Below are 21,028 nucleotides of genomic sequence, written 5' to 3'. Positions count from 1 at the left end.
AAGAGGGCAGGAAAGGCTGGACAAGTAGGGACTCCCGAAATTGGTGAGTGAGGAACCCAAGAAGGCTGTTTAGCAGGTCGCAGGGGCTCAAGCATGATGAGGATCCTGGGCACTCGCGATCAGAGATTGGGGGTGCAGGGATAGTTATGCGACAGGCAGCTCACGCAACATAGTCACACACACACGTGCGTGTGATCGCACGTAGCTGCACACAGTTCTCTTGTGTGGACGCTTGACAGGTTGTCTGTGACGCTGATGAGGATCTCGCTCGACACACACCTAGCACACCAATTTTCTCTCTGTCTCTCGCTCGACACACACCAAAGACGATTCTATGTATGAAAAAGTGCAGATTATGATCAAGGCGGAATTGAACAACATGCGACTAGATTTGGAAAAGGAAATGTATGAGGCTATGGAAGCCCGGAAGAACGACATGTATGCATGCATGAGGAAGGAGTTGCATAAGGAAATACTAATGGAATTGCGGGCTGAGATGTATACGGCACTGAAAGGGGAAATGCATGCCCTCTTGAGAACAAAGGTGAATGTAATGGAAATTGCGGTGTATGAAAAAGTTAGTGATGCAATGGCTGAGGTCGAATCGTGGAAAACTAAGATGGAGAAATGCATAACAGATAAAGATGTCTTGATCAAGGAACTCCAAGGAGAACTTTTGGCATGCAAAAAGCAGCTAGAAGGACAAAAGGGGTCGGTAACTCCCCAACTTGCTGATGAAATTAAGAAGTTGAAAACACACGTTGAGAAAGAGATCAGATCCTTTGCTGAGGTGACAAAGCAAACAAAAGAAGATGTTGAAGAGAATACCAAATGGATTGATGTAGTGAAGAAACACAAGGGTGCGCCAGTTGATAAAGTCGAGGTAATGAATGCCACTTTGGTGGAGGAGGCTAAGAGACGTGCCAGGGCCTTACATGTGCGAGTTACTGGATGGAATGAGAAAAGCTCCCCCAAAGAGGATGCAAAAGATCTTGGCACTAAAATGGGAGTATCTGAGCTCCCCATAGTGGATGCAGAGTGGGCAAGGATGCTACAAAGGCACGGGCATTGATCTTGAAGTTCCCAGACATGGGATCGAAGAGGGCCTTCTTATAAAAAAGGATGGCTCTCAAGGGAGAGAAGATTTATCTGGATGAGGATCTAACACCAACACAAGTAGCACACATAAAAGAGCATATACCTCGGGTATATGAAGCATGAAAGGAAGGGAAGTGGGCAGTGTACAGGGACGGTAGGGTGATTATTTTAGAGTGCCGATCTACATGACAGTATGGAATTGTAATGGATCTCTACGTCTAGATGCAGGATACTTCGAAGACACATTCAGAGATAGAGACATTGTCTTTTATACGGAGACCCATTAGTGTGCAGGGAGTCTGTCATGGCCCTGTGAAAATGGAGCAGGACAAGTGTGGGCATGGTGGTTGCAGAGTCAGAATATTTTATGATTCACATGGGGGGTGCCCGGACAGTGTTTAAGATGTGTGGACATCCCTAGGTGTGAAGGGGGGAACTAGAAACATTAAGTTTTAATGTTTATTGGAGTTTGCCCCTAGGCCTTAGTGGCCCTAGGAACTTATTAAAGTTTGGGGCCCTAGGGATTAAATTGGGGAGGAGTTTTCTCTCTCTTCTCTCTCTCTCTCTTCCCTTTTTGGGGAGTCGTGTAGCAAAAGTGGAGAAGCCTTCATGCGCATGAGGAGAAGCGTGGAAAAGCTCAAGAGAAGGAAGGTGGCTGCTGTTTTTCTGTGCGCTGCTGCTGATTTTCTGAGAGTAGATCAGCCGTATAGCACTGTACGGCCAGATCTGTGTAAGCACTCTCTTTCTCTCTCTGGTACAGGCGGCGGGTCTTCTTCTCTCTGCTGGATTCTCTGCGCACAGGGTCTGGACAGACTGTACCAGTAGGTACAACAGTCAGTACAACACTGTACGGCTGCCGTACAGTGTACGGACAGCCATGTACAGCAAGTACGGTTGCTGCAGGCTGCTGCAGGTGGTGCAAACAGGTGCTGGACAGACTGTTTACTCAGATTCAGGCAGGTACAAGAGTGGACAGCCGGCTGTTTGTGCAAGTACAACGCTTGGCACGTATCCCGAGGCGGTACAGACGGGTACAACGCTGATTTTCAGATCTGTATTTTCAAGGACAGCATAGAAGTGAGCATCAGGAGGAGGATACAGGCAAGTGCAAGCACACGTGTGAAGCAGGGTTGTGGATTCAAGTGCCTGCAAGCACAGATTGGTGCTGTTGCTTCCTCCAGTGTTGTTTCACGAGTTGAACTTGGTAAGCTCTGTTTCTGTTCATCTATCTCTCTTTCTACTGCTTGATGTCTGTTGCAGATATGTGTTATCTGGCCCCTTGTGAGAGGAGGGGTATGGCAGATTGACAAGGGATTAAGACAGAGATTGGACAGCACATGTATGTTTGAGCTGAGAAGATGTATCATACACTTGAGTTATGCCAGATGTATGCCCATGGCTGGCCTGCTTAGTGATCTTGGTTGATCAGAGGGAGGCACAGTGTGTTGTTTGAAGACACAGATCTGTGTGCATAGATCCTCTGTGCTGAGAAGGATTTGTGGGCCGTCAGATTGGACTTACAGGTGTAAACTCTTGGCTGGTCTTTGTGTTGTACTCAGCCATCCATATTATTTTAATTGAATAAAGAAATACCACAAGGGGCGCCAAGCTTTGGGGCCAACAGGTGTCGCTGTGTTTTCAGATTTGGGCACTCTAGCTCCAATCTGTGTTTTGTTTTTCATCTAGACTACAAGTGGACGGGTGATTGCTCCTACCGCACTCTGGTTTTCTATCAGAGGCCGGTTTCAAGGTTCCGTCCCCGGGACCAATCATCAACTTTCTGAAGGGGGTGAACTCGTGGTTGCTTTGAAGAAAGCCATCGCTGAAAATTCAGCAATCATGTCTGATACAGAGGAAGAGTACTTCTATCATGAAGAAGAAGAGCAAGAGACTTCTCCTGAAAGAGATGTATCTGAGGATATTTTTGCAGGAGAACAGGCTGCAGATGTTGAGCCTTATGAGGATGTAACACAGCCAAAAGATGTGCATGGTAAAGAGGATGATGATGCTCGGTTCAAAGATCGCTTGGCTAGTGTTATGGATACTTTTATGCAGCTCACACAGAGTGAGAGATTTGCTGAATTTTTGAGATCTCGCACAGAGCCCCGCACAGAGCCCCAGAACAAGAAGAAGAAGGTTCGTTCGAAGAATCTTCCTCAGGGTCATAGTGGTGCCATCCCACAGGAACCATCTTTTGGCCAGTTTCCGAATATGCAGCATGCTTATGGTGCAAACTCTCAGAGTTCCTTCTATGGACAGCCACCTATTCCTCAGCAGAATATGCATCCAGGTTATTTTGGTGGTGGCTCGGTGTTCCAATCCATGACTGGGGGTTATCCTCAGGGAGGCATGGGTATGTATGGGCCTTTTGGAGCCAATTTTCAGCCTGGCATGCAAGGGAATATGTATGGTGGTATGCAGTCCGGTATGGCTGGAAATATGTTTGCAGGCATGCAACCTGGGATGCAAGGCAGTATGTTTGGTGGCATGCAGCCAGGTATGCATAGTGGAATGTATGGAAACATGGCTGGAATGTATGGTATGCCTGGCATGGGAATGGGAAATGTTGACCCAATGATGGGTATGAATGTTGGGGGCAGCAATCTCACGAAACCACTTCCATATGATAATCTAACGCCTATGGGAAAGGCGAAGGATTACAAGGAGGGGGGAGCTGCAGTGAAGTTTGACACTTTCAGTGGGGCCAAGGATAAATTGAAGGCACTTACCTTTTTACAGCAGTTTGATGCTGCTTTTTCTGGTGGGAATTACACAGAGTCTTCTAAGGTGAGGAAAGCTGCCACTTTTCTCAAGGGCAATGCCTTGCAGTGGTGGTGGTCTACTCTTCTTTTGCAGGGCATAGCACCCACCACATGGGTCCAATTCAAACAGGTTTTCTCTTCCGTATGGCTCACATCTACATTTGAGGTGGATGTTATGACCGCATGGCACAAGCTGGATGCTTCAAAGTGTGATAGTTTGGAGGATTATAACAAGAAGTTTTGGGAAGCTTTACTCCCAGTGACTTCTTATCGTGCCGTGCCATTATCTGAGCAGGTAGAGAAGTATTGTTGTGGGCTGCCCAAGGAGGTACGAGATTATTGTATAAAGACAAGAGTAACGAACATGTCACAGATGATTGAAAATGCTATGACAGCTAATGCGTTACTCACAGGTGGTTCATCTGGATTTAAAGGCAGTAAGAAATTGAGCAAGAAAGCTGAAAAATTTGGGCATGCTTCTCGTGATGCTAAAGGGTCTTCTGAGACAAAGTATAAGAAGTTGCCAATGCCCAAGAGGACTTCTGAGGAAAGACAGGCTTTGAGAGATGCTCAAAAGTGTTTTTACTGTACTGAAGAGGGGCATATGTCATTCAATTGTCCCAAAAGAACGTCCAAGAAGGACCCTGACAATAAAGGAGAGCCCAAGCCAAAGAAACCAAAGCCTTCTGCAGGCTTAGTTCCTGATCTTGTGGGGGAGCAGCTAAGTGGTGAAGCTACAGAGTTGTGCAGGGCATGGGGCAAAGTGAGAGATCAGAATGCTTTGATCTTCTTTGACACAGGTGCTAGAGCCAACTTCACTTCACCAGATTTGGCTGGCCGATTGGGGATTCGCGCAGAGGAGATGGGGCCGTTACATGAGGCTAACATGGCTTGTCCAGGGTATGCAGAACCTGTTACTCCTATTATTGGGAAGCTTCGGCTTCATTTGCAGGGTTATGTGGACAGTGAGGAGTTCTTCATCATGCCTTTGGATGGCTGTGATGTTTTGTTGGGGATGCCATGGTGCCACAGGGTACATGCGGTGGTGGATACTTACAATAGGAAAATTACTCTGACTCATAGAGGAAATGAGCATGTATTGGATGTAAAACTCAAAGGGGAATCTGTTCCTATTGTATCCGCTTCGGCGATTTCATCAATAATGAAAAAGCATCTTTCCGCGTACTTGATTCATGTAAAGGATGCACAGGATGATGAGTCTAAGTCTAATTTGTCAATGTTAGATAAGGACAGGGCTGATTTCTTAAGTGGGTTTCAAGACTGTTTTTCCGAGTCATTGCCAGGAGAATTACCTCCTGAGAGGCCAGAAGATCATGCCATAGATCTGATTCCTGGTAGTACTCCACCGAATAGACCGCCGTACCGTGTTAGTGCAGCCCAACAGGAAGAGATTATGAGTCAGGTGCAGGAGCTATTGAATAAGGGGTTGATTCAGCCTAGCTCATCACCCTTTTGCTCACCTGTGCTCTTAGTGCAGAAGAAGGATGGTTCTTGGCGCATGTGTATAGATTACAGGGTGCTGAATAAGAATACCATCAAGAATCGATTCCCCATACCGAGGATCGATGACATCTTGGACCGCTTACAGGGCTCCACAGTTTTTAGTCGTATTGACTTGAAAAGCGGGTATCATCAGATACGCATTAGACCCGAGGATGTGCATAAGACAGCATTCCGAACCACATTTGGGTTGTATGAGTTCTTGGTTATGCCCTTTGGTTTGACAAATGCGCCTGCCACATTTAACAGAATGATGGACAGGATCTTCAGGCCTCATAGAGAGTTTGTGGGCACATTCTTTGATGATATGATTGTGCATTCACGAACTGAGGAAGAGCATAGAAGGCATTTGGCCATTGTGTTTGCAGAACTCAGAAACCATAGATTGGTGGTTAATGGCAAGAAGAGTGAGTTTTTTTTGCAGGAGATACATTTCTTGGGGCATATTGTGTGTGGTCATGGAGTCCGTATGGATCCAGCAAAGGTGGAAGCAATACTTAATTGGCGAGCTTTGAGGACCGTGCATGATGTACGCAGCTTTCTAGGATTGTGTTCCTATTACAGGCGTTACATACGGCACTTTGCTGAAATTGCTTCGCCTCTTCATGCTTTGACGAAGAAAGCAACTCCGTTTAGATGGGCTGATCGGGAAATTACAGCATTCAAAAAGCTCAAAGAAAAGCTTACTTCGGACCCAGTATTGGTGTTGCCGGACCTCCGAAAGGCTTTTGTTGTCCAGTGTGATGCATGTGGAAGTAGCATTGGTGCAGTTCTCATGCAAGAGGGACATGTGATAGCCTATGAGAGTAGAGTTTTGCAAGATGCTGAGAAGCATTTACAGGTGTATGAGAAAGAGATGTTGGCTGTAATTCACGCTCTTTCTACATGGAAACACTACTTGCTTGGGGCTGATTTCACTGTGCAGACAGATCATCAGACCTTGCGATATTTCCTCACGCAGACTAAGCTTTCAGAGAAGCATATGCGTTGGGCAAACTTTTTGTCAATGTTTCACTTCCAGATTGTGCATGTGGAAGGCAAAAAGAATGTAGTGGCAGATGCTTTGTCACGCAAGCCACAGGTCGCTGCAGTTTCACTTGCTTATCATCATGAGCTTGATGAAATGAAAGAGCAGTATGCCCATGATGAGGATTTTGAAAGGTTGTATGATCAGATGTCTGAGGGTCAGCGGCATGAGCATTATACTCTCAGAGATGGGTTTTTATTGATGCATGGCAGACTGTGTGTTACCAGGCCATTGCGACTCAAGGTTATGATTGAAAGTCATGCTCCACCGTACGCAGGTCATAGAGGTATTGACGCCACGGTCAAAGCAGTGGAGACTTTCTTTTATTGGCCAACCTTGAGAAGAGATGTTGATGCCTTTGTGAGGCAATGCATCGTATGTCAGAAGGTAAAGTTTGACCGTCAGAAGACACCAGGGTTATTACAGCCTTTACCTATTCCGGATAGACCTTGGGAGAGCATTGCCATGGATTTTGTATTTGATCTTCCACGGACGCAAACGGGAAATGATGGCATCTGGACTATCATATGCAGGTTCAGTAAGCAAGCTCATTTCATTCCCGTGCGGAAGACAATTAAAGTGGATCATATGGTGAAGTTGTTCATGGCGAACATCTTCAAGTATCATGGCTTGCCTACGTCTATCATTAGTGACCGTGATCCACGGATGACGAGTTTGTTTTGGAGAGGGTTGTTTGACAACATGGGTACAACTCTCAAGTTTTCATCGTCATTTCATCCACAGACAGATGGTCAGTCAGAAGAGGCTAACTCTACAGTGTTGGATCTTCTCAAGTGTTATGTGTCAGAGCACAAGCAACAATGGGAAAAGTATCTTCCTTTGGTGGAGTTTGCATATAACAACACTGTACATAGCTCGACAGGCAAGGCGCCTTTTGAGATTGTAGAAGGAGGGAAGAAGGTACCACCCATTTTGCATACAAAGGATAAGATCTTTGAGGCTGATCAGTATGTGGAGAGCTTGGATGAAGCTTATCGGAGAGTTAAGTTGGCCCTCCAGAAAACTCAGCAGAAGCAAAAGAAAGCCGCAGACCGTCACAGATGTGATTTACAGTTTGCATTGGGTGATTGGGTTCTTTTGCGCTTTGAAAAGGCTAGACTCAAGAAGATGAAGGGTAAAGAGCGCTTATTCCCTAAATTGAGCATGCGATATTATGGGCCTTTTCAGGTTTTGGAAAAGATTGGTGAGGTAACCTATCGATTGAAGTTACCAGATCACTGGAGGATTCACAATGCTTTTCACGTGAGTCTTCTTAGACCTTTCCGTGGGGATGTGCCTGAGGATGTATCAGATGAGGCTCAGCCGGAAGTTGAGGAACTTGATGAGGTTCTGATTCCAGAGCAGATACTGGCACATAAAGAAAGGAAGGTACGAGGTAAAGTTTCCCGTCGCTATCTTGTGAAGTTCAAGAACTATTCACCGATGGATGCGAAGTGGATGGAGGAAGGTGACTTAACAGATTCACCTCAGGTTTTGCAGCTTTATCTCGATGCCTTTGAGTTAGAGCCGACTCTTATTGTGGCTCATTCAGGTTCAGCAGAGCATGAGTCTTGAGCATTACCTGATGCTCAAGAGGGGGGTAGCACCTCCACTCCCTTGGTACAGACAGGCTCAGATGACATCTAGAGGTCGCTTGGTGCAGATTTTATCTCATCCGAAGGTACTGAGGCTGACAGTACATCTGTTTATGGGACTTCTATGATATATGTGTACTAGTCACATGGTATTTTTGTGGATATGTATGGTTCACAGTGGTATACAACTTGGACTATTACTATGCCATTGGCTTGCAGTGAATGTTGATACATGTGTATGGCTCAGAGAGATTGGGACGCTGATCTTGCCATATTGTATATTTCACTTTGGATATTTTGATGCATCACCAGAATGCAATCGAGGACGCTTGCCATTTTTTCAAGAGGGGGGTATGTCATGGCCCTGTGAAAATGGAGCAGGACAAGTGTGGGCATGGTGGTTGCAGAGTCAGAATATTTTATGATTCACATGGGGGGTGCCCGGACAGTGTTTAAGATGTGTGGACATCCCTAGGTGTGAAGGGGGGAACTAGAAACATTAAGTTTTAATGTTTATTGGAGTTTGCCCCTAGGCCTTAGTGGCCCTAGGAACTTATTAAAGTTTGGGGCCCTAGGGATTAAATTGGGGAGGAGTTTTCTCTCTCTTCTCTCTCTCTCTCTTCCCTTTTTGGGGAGTCGTGTAGCAAAAGTGGAGAAGCCTTCATGCGCATGAGGAGAAGCGTGGAAAAGCTCAAGAGAAGGAAGGTGGTTGCTGTTTTTCTGTGCGCTGCTGCTGATTTTCTGAGAGTAGATCAGCCGTACAGCACTGTACGGCCAGATCTGTGTAAGCACTCTCTTTCTCTCTCTGGTACAGGCGGCGGGTCTTCTTCTCTCTGCTGGATTCTCTGCGCACAGGGTCTGGACAGACTGTACCAGTAGGTACAACAGTCAGTACAACACTGTACGGCTGCCGTACAGTGTACGGACAGCCAGGTACAGCAAGTACAGTTGCTGCAGGCTGCTGCTGCAGGTGGTGCAAACAGGTGCTGGACAGACTGTTTACTCAGATTCAGGCAGGTACAAGAGTGGACAGCCGGCTGTTTGTGCAAGTACAACGCTTGGCACGTATCCCGAGGCGGTACAGACGGGTACAACGCTGATTTTCAGATCTGTATTTTCAAGGACAGCATAGAAGTGAGCATCAGGAGGAGGATACAGGCAAGTGCAAGCACACGTGTGAAGCAGGGTTGTGGATTCAAGTGCCTGCAAGCACAGATTGGTGCTGTTGCTTCCTCCAGTGTTGTTTCACGAGTTGAACTTGGTAAGCTCTGTTTCTGTTCATCTATCTCTCTTTCTACTGCTTGATGTCTGTTGCAGATATGTGTTATCTGGCCCCTTGTGAGAGGAGGGGTATGGCAGATTGACAAGGGATTAAGACAGAGATTGGACAGCACATGTATGTTTGAGCTGAGAAGATGTATCATGCATTTGAGTTATGCCAGATGTATGCCCATGGCTGGCCTGCTTAGTGATCTTGGCTGATCAGAGGGAGGCACAGTGTGTTGTTTGAAGACACAGATATTTGTGCATAGATCCTCTGTGCTGAGACGGATTTGTGGGCCGTCAGATTGGACTTACAGGTGTAAACTCTTGGCTGGTCTTTGTGTTGTACTCAGCCATCCATATTATTTTAATTGAATAAAGAAATACCGCAAGGGGCGCCAAGCTTTGGGGCCAACAGGTGTCGCTGTGTTTTCAGATTTGGGCACTCTAGCTCCAATCTGTGTTTTGTTTTTCATCTAGACTACAAGTGGACGGGTGATTGCTCCTACCGCACTCTGGTTTTCTATCAGAGGCCGGTTTCAGAGTCGCCTCCCGACAGTGTGCGGCTATACATGGGAGTCGGTTTATCGCCCCCACCCACGTACACTAGGTAGTACTAGAGGATCAGGTGGAGTGGTTGTGTTATTTAGAGAGGAGCTTCGGGATATGGTTCATGTAGTACATAGAGACGCAAATGCACGATATATGTGGACTAGAGTTCGCATAGAGAGGCTACAAGACATATACATTGCCATATGCTATTTTCCTCCTGCCTACTCGAGACAATGCACAACAGGGTGAGTCACCTTATTTGCCATTGTATGAGGACATCATACGCTTTGCTAACTTGGGAGACATTCTTTTGCTGGGGGGCTTCAATGCTTGTACGGGCAATGAGCAATCAACACTTTATGACACAGAGGAGCCTTTATATAGAGAGCTTGAAGCGGATGAAGTGGGCATACATAGGACATCACAGGATATGGGTGAGATCACAGATTATGGGACACATCTCTTGGCTTTGGGGAGTGCTCATGGGTTGCTTATTTATAATGGTTTGTCACGATGGCCCGGTTCGGGTGCTTTTACATGCTGGAATAACAAGAAGGGCGCTAGTTTAATGGACTACTTGATGGGATCCCCTACTTTGATGCCAGATATCGAGAGTTTCTATATTTTTGACAGGCCGATTGGGATGGTGGCAAATCATGCATACTTATGCTTCACTTTGGTATGCAGGAACCTAAGACGGTTATCGCCATTACCTCTCTCTCGCCACCCTAGATACCATTTTACACGAGAGACTGCTGGTTTTTATTGCAGTGTAGTCTACGATGGCCTTTTCACTCTTGACCCAGATAGCCCTTTAGAGGAGCTTACGAGAGGCTTTACAGAGGTACTACATACCTCGACAGCATATGCTTTCCCATATACTATAGCTGCCTCTAAGCCCTTGAGCAGTACTATTCCGCAAAATAGCTGGTATGATGACGAATGCCGAGAGACCCGAGCTTAGATACAGAGAGATGTCGCCCTTGGGGCACGTACACACAGACAGGCCAGGACGCTCTTCCGACGCTCTGTGCGAAAGAAGAAGCAGGATTACCTGGCAAAACTCGAGGCAGAGTTGTACCAATTATTCTTGAGTCAGGACAGTAAGAGGGCTTGGAAAATGTTCCAGGAGGAGAGGCAACCACCTACTCCGATCACGGCACGTGAGACTTGGCACGAGTATGCGATGTCCTTATATGATGTACCTGGACAGCCTCCCATTCCGCGCCCGCCATCACCTCGACTGGATCATTGCGTTTTCTTCACTTTGCAGATGGTGCTGGATGCGATTGATAGACTACACATAGGGAGGGCACAAGATCATGAAGGTTTACTCTAGCCCCGATCCTTGTGCACATGTTTAATAGAGCTACCTGTGAAGGTTTCCCAGCTAGTTGGACAGTGTGATATGCAGCGGAAGTCTTTGTATGGAAGATCCTGTCACACAAATGCTCACACCGTCTTCTGTATCCTGAGTTTCGTGAGTTTAGCAATCCACTTTAATACTTCAAACTTCAAAGAGATATGAGAAATGTACACCAGATTGGGTCCCGAATTACCCACCGAAGGGCCCCCTATCCCGATAACAAGATAGTATTTGCTTTATTTCTTTAGAGAGAATGACTGTGGACTGTAGATAAGCCAAACGCAAGATCTCGCAGGATCGGAGATTGGCTGAACCGTACACGGCTTTAGAAACACCTCGATGAACTGATCTTGAGCCTATGCACTCTTTCCAAGGGCATGAGGAAGGGCTGCACACCTGAGGCTGAGAAAAGAAGATGGTGGACTGTTCTAAGCTATGTTAGAATGCTGTAAAATGCTTATGAATGCTATGGTACCTTCACCAGAGGGCTGGTGTATGACTGGATGATGTACTGAAGGCTGGATACTGATGTAAACTGATGATTCAGGGCTGAGAACTGCTGTAGACTGAAACGCAGACCTGTAGGGTTGATGCTGGACTGAAACGCAGGCTGAATGCTGATGTTGGACAGAAAACGCAGGGCTGTAGACTGAATTCTGGTTTGAATAGATGCTGAAAGCAGGCGACTGTTCACATGCAGAAAACGCAGGTATCTTATGCTGATTTGGGGCTGATCTGATGCACTTATGGCTGTAGGGCTGCTCAAGATGCATGCGTTGGAGAACCAAGGTTGGCTGAAGCAAACTCAAGCACTCCAAGGGTTGGATGAGACTAGTCTAGTGCTGAAGGCAAGGGAACTCCTAGGGCTGAGGAGGAAAGCTCTTAGCACACTGAAGATTGAATGAGAAACTAAGCCCTATGCAAGCCTATTTATACTAGATAGGGGTTGGTCAAGTTGGTTGGTCATTTAATAAAGTTTATATTTATAAATGACAATAAATGCTAAATAAATACTATAAAATATGAAAAAAATACTAGATAAATCCTAGTAAATTCCCTAAGGCTTCTGGGATGTTCTAAATGATGCACAGGCATATGAATGCATATTATGCAGAATGCAGAGTGCTTTCTGATGCAAAGCCTAAGGCTTCTACTGACTCTACATGCATGAATGATTCTCTCCAAGTGGGTTAAGGGACTTGACTGACTGGCTGACCCGCTAAGGCTGAGGAATGACCTACGTAGCTCGTGCCTGACTTATCCTGGATTGAGGATGTACAATGGGGTCACGACGTACGACAAATATCATCCTACTGGGTTCTAATACTGTACAACTGCTGCACTGCTGATGATGAGCCATCTTGAGTGCAGAGTGCATGTGACATTCCCTCTTGCTTAGCTTGGCGGCAGGTTCATGGCTTCCAAGCAATAACTGGGGGTACTCCTGGAAGAACTCCTCGTCGAGCCATATGGCTTCGTGGGTGCCTCGATCTCGGAATTTCGTATAGAACTGACATATGCGTCGACCGGAACCATGCTTCCATCGATGAAGAAGGATCTGCTCAGGCTCAATAACTTCTGCTTCGTCTACCACGTCTGGCTGCTGTTCATCTGAAACATCAAACACTTCTGGACCAACATATGGTTTTAGCCAAGAAACATGGAAAACATCATGCATTGTCCAAGTGGTAGGCAACTTTAACTTCATGGAGACATCACTTAACTTTTTGACTATTGGAAAAGGGCCAAAACTATGGAATGAAAGCTTGGGACAATGTTTGCCAACTTGTTTCAATCTTTGTTTCATGATGCACTAAGAGACCCAATCCCCTTCCTTGAAGTGGATATCTCGTCTAAACTTACATGCGTGTTTGTGAATTGAATGATGGCCAGGCTTAAAATTGAGGGCCAAACTGGGTTGAGTACCAAACTCTGCGGAATCGACATACTACTCTTCTAAGTCTTTTCCAGAGATGTTGAGAATGGTAGACTCCCGACTCGTCGGGATGCTGGTCTTTCTACTAAGAACATCTGCTACTGGGTTATGCTGACTAGGGATGTACTTAATCATTCCTCCAACTTGTTGGAAGAGCTGACCCTGTCTAGTGTGCTGAGCACTCCACTGGGCACTTGGCATCGTCGGGAGCCACTTAAGTGCTTGGTGGTCTGTGGTGACTGTGAAAATGTGTCCATAAGGAACATGTTTCAAATGTTTGAGAATTGACTGCTGTCTTACCATGCCCAATGGTATGACAGAAAAAACATCTGTTTTCTGACTGATACTGTCTTTGCTCCTCTGGAGGAAGATAGCCTCTAGTGATGCCTGCTTGAGCCTTTTCCTCAGGGGTCTTCTTAGGCTTGGATTCCTTACCCCTTGAACTAGAGCTAGGACTGTTGTCTGTCTTAGTGTCTTTAGAAGACGAATTACTCTTCCCCTGTTGGGGCTTGGTACTGGACTGAGATGACTGCTTGGGCTTGCCTCCATTCATCTTCATTTCTTCATTCTGAGCGAGAGTCAGAGCCCGGTCATATGTACTTGGTTCAAAGTTACGAACTGTGAACCGAATGTTAGAGTCCAATCTACGAATGAATTGCTCCATCTTAGCCTGCTCACATAACCCTAACTGATGTGCTAAAGTAATAATCTTACCGGAAAACTGAAGCACTGGGGATCTGTTCTGTCTGAGTCCATGGAACTCGTCTTTTAGACCGGTCATGTACTGGGGCGGGAGGAATCTGGTCTTCAGGTCATGGACAAAGATGTCCCAGTCAAAGGCTGTGACACCTGAGGCTTGGTCTGTATGAATACTGGACCAATGCTGCCACCAAGTGACTGCCTCACTAGGATGGGGAGCTGCTAAGTGGACTTTGTCTTGTGGGTCTGTGATCCTAGCTAATGGAAAATGAGCATTAAACTGATGAATAAATTGATTAACTGATGAATGATCACACTAACCATCATACTTACTGAGGTTTGGTTGACTGCGAATGATGGTGGTTGATGCTGCTGCGGACTGTTGGCTGGTGACACCTATGACTGGGGAGAATGAGGAGAGCTACTGATACCTCAAGTGTATGGCCTCCTTTTCCCGTTGGTGCTCGAGTAACATACGTTCTCGATCAAGCTCTCGTTGGTGTTCCCGAGCGGTGAGTTCAGCCTAACGCCGGTCTTCATCCATCCTGCGTTGGGCTTCCTCATAGTCCCGTCTTTCTACTTTTTCTCTTTTCCTTTGGGCCTCATTCTCTCTCCTTTGTTGTTTCATCTGAAAGAAGGGGAGATGTAGTCGGGTGTTGCTGGAGGTGTAGAAGGACGTGCTGCTGCTGCCTCCAAGAGTTGGAGACGCTCCATGAGCAGTTGGTTCTGAGCTCTAAGAAGAGCTATGGTGTCTACTGTAGGCGGAAGAACATGGTCTCCTTCGGGGGAGACGTCTTCCGGCTGATGAGTACTCTCTTCTGTAGACATGATGCTGAAGTCGGTGGTCGTGCCGGAACGCAATCTAACCATCCAAGGATGCCCCCACGCTAGGATACGGTGTGTGTGGACAATCTGAATCTGATACCAATGTGATATGCAGTGGAAGTCTTTGTATTGGAAGATCCTGTCAGACAAATGCTCACACTGTCTTCTGTATCCTGAGTTTCGTGAGTTTAGCAATCCAGTTTAATACTTCAAACTTTAAAGAGATATGAGAACTGTACACCAGATTGGGTCCTGAATTACCCACTGAAGGGCTCCCTATCCCGATAACGAGATAGTATTTGCTTTATTTCTTTAGAGAGAATGACTGTGGATTGTAGATAAGCCAAACGCAAGATCTCGGAGGATCGGAGATTGGCTGAACTGTACACGGCTGTAGAAACACCTCGATGAACTGATCTCGAGCCTATGCACTCTTCCCAAGGGCATGAGGTAGGGCTGCACACCTGAGGCTGAGAAAAGAAGATGGTGGACTGTTCTAAGCTATGTTAGAATGCTGTAAATGCTTATGAATGCTATGTTACCTTCACGAGAGGACTGGTGTATGACTGGATGATGTACTGAAGGCTGGATACTGATGTAAACTGATGATTCAGGGCTGAGAACTGCTGTACTGAATCGTAGACCTGTAGGGATGATGCTGCGCAGGCTGAATGCTGATGTTGGACAGAAAACGCAGGGCTGTAGACTGAATTCTGGCCTGAATAGATGCTGAAAGCAGGCGACTGTTCACATGCAGAAAATGCAGGTATCTTATGTTGATTTGGGGCTGATCTGCTGCGCTTATGGCTGTAGGGCTGCTGAAGATGCATGCTTTGGAGAACCAAGGTTGGCTGAAGCAAACTCAAGCACTCCAAGGGCTGGATGAGCTAGTGCTGAAGGCAAGGGAACTCCTAGGGCTGAGGAGGAAAGCTCTTAGCACACTGAAGACTGAATGAGAAACTAAGCCCTATGCAAGCCTATTTATACTAGATAGGGGTTGGTCAAGTTGGCTGGTTATTTAATAAAGTTTATATTTATAAATGACAATAAATGCTAAATAAATACTATAAAATATGGAAATGATGCACATGCATATGAATGCATATTATGCCGAATGCAGAGTGCTTTTTGATGTAAACCCCAAGGCTTCTACTGACTCTACATGCATGAATGATTCTCTCCAAGTGGGTTAAGGGACTTGACTGACTGACTGACCTGCTAAGGCTGAGGAATGACCTACGTAGCTCGTGCCTGACTTATTTTGGACTGAGGATGTACAATGGGGTCACGACGTACGACAAATATCATCCTACTGGGTTCTAATACTGTACAACTGCTGCACTGCTGATGATGAGCCATCTTGTCACCATGCGCTGAGTGCAGAGTGCATGTGACAGACAGATAACACTATTGTGCGGTTGCTTAAGAGCGGGGATCCCATGATGCCCAGTAACTATCGTACGATCATGATTGACCATTATCTGGCTAAGGTATACGGATCCATCTTGGAGCATGAGATGAGCCGGTGGGCAGAGAGGCAGGGACAGAGAGCAACTGGACAGGATGGTTTTAGAGGGGGTACACCACACTGAATCATATACTCACCTTCGGAGCTCTTATTGAGGAGGGACGAGCACGAGGACGGAGGATATATTGTTGTTTTGTGGACTTCCGCAACGCATTTGATACGGTACCATGTGCCAAGCTTATGAGGAGACTACAGGATATTGGTGTCCCTGAGGAGATGCATAGTACGTGCCCCAGGGGGCTTGTCGGATGCAGTGAACAGTACTATTGGGGTGAAGAAGGGCTGCCCGCTTTCACCCACGCTCTTTGGGGCTATACATTGATGAGGTCTCAAACTATGTGGATAGATTGGGTGGCCTAGGGGCGAGCCTAGCTAGGGTGTTGATACCCATCCTACTATATGTAGATGACATTGTGCTTATCTCAAACACTCCTTAGGGACTACAGAGACTTGGATGCATTGCAGTCTTTTTGTGTGGACAAAGATCTCATAGTGAACCTTAGCAAAACCAAGGTTGTGACATTTAATACCACACAAGCATGGGTGACTAGAACACAGACGCAGTTTACGTTTTGAGGAGAGCCAGTTGAGTATGTGAGATCCTATGTGTACCTGGGGGTGACCTTCAGAGGGCCGTGGTTTTCTATGAGGGAGGCAACAGAGGCTAGACTAGCACGAGGATTTGCAGCTTTGGGGGCACTTGAGAGACAGTGCGTAGACATACAGTTTCAGGAGACATGCACGAAACTATGGCTATTTGACACTCTGGTTACATCGACACTTCTCTATGGAGCAGAGATATAGGGGCCTAGTCTTTTCCAGGGAGCCATTGGCAGGACAGGACGGACCAGAGAGAGACTATTACGATGGATGACAGCATATGGAGAGGCCATTAGTGATGATGATTGCACGCATGATTCGGAGCAAGTCATCTGTACCACATGAGATCATCAGGGTAGAGATGGGGGCTGCCCCAGTGGTTACTGAGGCTTTGTTCCATGCAATTACTTTTCTCCATAGAATATGGGAGCTCCCTCAGCAGAAATACACTCGCCTAGCACTCACTTCCTCCAAACAGCTTGCAGATGAGGGAGACATCCAGTGTTTGTATGCCCAGATGCGCACATGGCTGGCCTTGCATGGCATGAGTATTGATGCACTCCTGCCTTTTGCTTACAGCCTGGACTGCCCGTTCTTAGATCTCAGCCGTTCAGAGCTGAATCGGGTGATCAGGATGGACATTGTGAGACTAGATACAGAGAGGACATGGGTCAGCCCCCCCGCACAAAAATGACACACTACCATAGTCATTTTCTAGACCTCTCTTCGGACGGGTTTATTATACGCCATGCTTACATGGACACACACCTCTCACATGGTATTCGGAGTGCTATTGGACAGATTCGCACCTGTTCACATTGGCTGAGGATAGAGACCGGTCGATATGAGGATATATCACTAGAGGACCGCATATGCCAGCTTTGCCATCAAGAGGTGGAGTCGGAGGAACACCATATATGTCGTTGTAGTGTCTACTATGAGATCCGAGGGAGGTGCCACTGCCTGTTCCGTGAAGGCTTTGGACCTTTGCGTCGGATCATGGACTTTGAGGACCAAAGGTGCTTGGGGCTCTTCATACTTGAGCTTAGACGCCACAAAGAGCCTATTGAGGGGCAGGAGAGCAGTGGGACCAGAGCCGCCTAGACGACAGAGAGCCCTCGCAGATTTTTTCAGAGCCGGCACTGTAACCCCACCAGCCTCTACTCCCCCATCTACAGGCCTAAGACCACCCTCTAGAGAAGTCACCCTGGACAGAGCCATTGCCATCTGATGCCCACGACCACGAGGATCGCGTCCATGACTCCCTCACCATCGGCAGATTCGAGCCATCATTGCTCGCCACTGGAGGAGTTTACCGCGACAATTCAGCGGTTCAGCTTTCAGCTCTTAGCTCTCTTAGGATGTTACTATTTTCATTCTTTCTTTCAGATTTGTTATGATGAAACATCATCATCATCATCATCAGTTGTACCTTGTTTTGGTCTCATGGGCCGTTTCGGCCTTTAGGAGACGTTAATATATCTTTCTTTCTTTCTTTCTTTCTCTCTCTCTCTCTCTCTCTCTCTCTCTCTCTCTCTCTCACACACACACACACACACACACACACATGTAGAGAGATGTACCCTTTTAGATAAATTCTTGCTGCAGTAGAAGCTTCCACATCGTTGTTCTCCACTTTGTCACATGACTGGCTTCTACATATTCTTAGTGATCCATAGCCATGGCCTGCTGAACGTTTTGAGTTTATTGCAGAACTGTTTCAAGGACAGATTGGTTCCTTGGTGCACCAGTTTGTAAGAAATATGAAATTTGTGGTGTATAGAGTGCCCGGGGGTCTCACTTATGAGAAAGCCTCCATATCAGCTCGAGGGTTAAAAACCAAACTCTTTGTTCAAAAATAGCTTATAGGCGTGAAATAGCTCTACTACAATGATCCTTGCTATTCCAATCTAACTTATAGAGTATATTATGCTTTGCCTTCGATAAGAATAGTTCAATGGTTCTATGAGATTTTAATTATCTTATTTCAAACTGAAATATGATAGCCAAAGAATGCATATTACAATAGGACCCTCTTCCTCGTTGGTAGTCGTCTCCACTTTTGTGTCTAACCTTCTATCTATGCTCTCTAACATGTTTGTGTTGGTATTAAAATGGCAAGACCATCTGCACATGCTTAGGGCATGTCAGCTTGTTCTTATTTATAGCCAAAACTACGTCAAGTAGACTTATTCATGGGATGCATGCATCCTCTGTACCAACTTTGAATCGTCATCACTTCTTGTTTTTGGACTTGGGCAAGGTGATATGCATCTTTTGATTGATTATTGTAGAGTGTAGGACCCTTCTTATTGAAGAGTTTTGAAAATCCCATTGTGTGGAGGAGATTCGACCATGTTGAAGTCACAGTCTACATCCAAGTGCTCTCTTGCATGGAAGACAAGGGGTTTTAAGATGGATGATGCAAAGCCAAGAGTCCTCGCTGTGTAGCTGATTAGTTGTTGATGTTCTGCTCATCTAGAGATGGAGACACTGCATTCTTATGCATCAACCTCCCAAACAACTTATCAGGGTTGTTTCCGTACGGCGTATGACGGCTTATCGTACGGAATACCGTACGTACTCATACGGATTCGTATGGATTTTTTAAGGGAAAAAATTTTGTTTTTCCGAATTTTTTTCCAAAAATAAAGATTTTCCCAAAAAAAGGTAAATTTTTTGGGAGGTAATGGTCTTTTTTTGGTTTATCTATGGCTGTTTGAGCTTCCTCTGTACTATGATGCTTCCCTCCTTTCTAAAATTCTCCATATCTGGACTTGGAAATACCTAAGTTTATAAGTATTTTTTTAAAACACCGTATTTTATCGTATGATAAGATATTTTTCTAATATCGTATCGTATTTTCCTGTACGGTATCGTATCGCACGAACCGTACGGTATCGTACCTGAAAACTATGCAACTTATGTATGTACTATGGTCCTCATGACTACCTGGCACTTGGTTTACTACAGTTCTCCCTGTGGAGGATGATCAACAGCCTTATTTGCATGATACGAGGTTGCTAGGAATCCTTTGGGGTAGTCACAAGGGACATGGAGGAATGCAGAAGCAGCTTTTTTGTGCATTTAGAGTGTAGGAAAATTATTCGAGAGGTTTGATGAGTCCCTTTCTTGTGTGGAGGAGATTCCACCATGTTGAAGTCAGCCTACATCCGGCCCTCAAATTGGAAGCCTTGGGAGTGAACCCTTGACATACAGGGATATAGTTTTCTATCATTCAAAAGTAAAATTCTCTAGGCAAAGAAAAGTGATTTGAATTCTATGGTTTCAAATGAAGTGACCCTTCAAATTTGAGGCCTGTAGACTACCAGCTGTTCATCTTCATTCTTGCTACGTGTCTAATATACTTGTGCTGGTTGTAGGTGGCCTTATCCTTTCCTGGATGTTTCAGTGGATCTGGCACCTCTTTGGTATGTGCAACACAAAAGCTACATAGCCCAATTCTTACTGCAGGGGATGTAAGTGTTATGATGTGGGTGCATACTTTGATATGAAAGATGGATAATAAGCTTGCTTGCTTGTGTGTAGGTACTTTTGTCTATGCATTGTACACTTTGCTGCTTATGGCCTTGTATGGGGTGTTGTTTATTTGAAGGAGGTTTGCTTAAGGCGTTGTCAGACCTCCCAAACTCTAGAATAGGCTCGGGACATGCATTGCTAGAGACTTTTACCTTTGAGATGTACACTCTTTGTTTCCATTTGATGCTAAAAATGTTCTCTTTGAATCTTGAACTCGTTTACGTTTAGAATGTTTTCATGGCAAATTTGGGTAATAAACAACATGTATTATTTTGTAGAGTGACTATCAATCACAAATGATAATGAAAGTAACTGATTTATGTTAAGTTATTTGTAAGTAATTGATTTATGTTAAGCTATTTTGGACCTTAGCAAATTAGACACAATTTTGATACAAATGAAAACGAAAGTAATTGATTTATGTAAAGCTAGAGGGAGATGCTAAACAAGTTTACTTTGAATTGTAAACTTTGATTAATATAAAATATGCTCTTAGCAAATCAAAGCATTGTGGACCTTTTTTTTGCTGAGAATGTGTATTCTCAGCAGCATTTGTTATTTTATTACTAGATTTTTTTATGTGAAGTATCATTTTGTGTGTGCTTGCATGTTGCATGGATGTGCGCTTGTTTGTGTGTGTGTGTGTGTGTGTGTGTGAGAGAGAGAGAGAGAGAGAGAGAGAGAGAGAGATCCACATAAGATTTTCATCATCTTGC

At 45.5% G+C, this 21,028-nt stretch overlaps 1 protein-coding gene across 2 annotated transcripts in view; it reads left to right on the top strand.

Annotated features, from left to right (window-relative positions):
* LOC147615482 (uncharacterized) overlaps window positions 1-20,671 on the top strand; it is a 90,585-nt gene extending 69,914 nt beyond the window's left edge. For both annotated transcript variants that reach the window (XM_086779577.1, XM_086779578.1), the window contains exons 8-9: window positions 20,156-20,203; window positions 20,322-20,671. In XM_086779577.1, coding sequence (XP_086635703.1) covers window positions 20,156-20,203; window positions 20,322-20,433 — 160 coding nt within the window. In that variant the 3' untranslated portion in view covers window positions 20,434-20,671. The remainder of the gene's footprint in view (window positions 1-20,155; window positions 20,204-20,321) is intronic.
* Window positions 20,672-21,028: the final 357 nt, after the last annotated feature.

The sequence above is a fragment of the Cibotium barometz genome, chromosome 40, assembly GCF_041138505.1.
Source record: "Cibotium barometz isolate CiBa-2024 chromosome 40, ASM4113850v1, whole genome shotgun sequence".
NCBI lineage: Eukaryota > Viridiplantae > Streptophyta > Polypodiopsida > Cyatheales > Cibotiaceae > Cibotium > Cibotium barometz.
The sequence above is the reverse complement of the archived record's forward strand: the minus strand, read 5'-3'. Positions and strand labels throughout refer to the sequence as shown.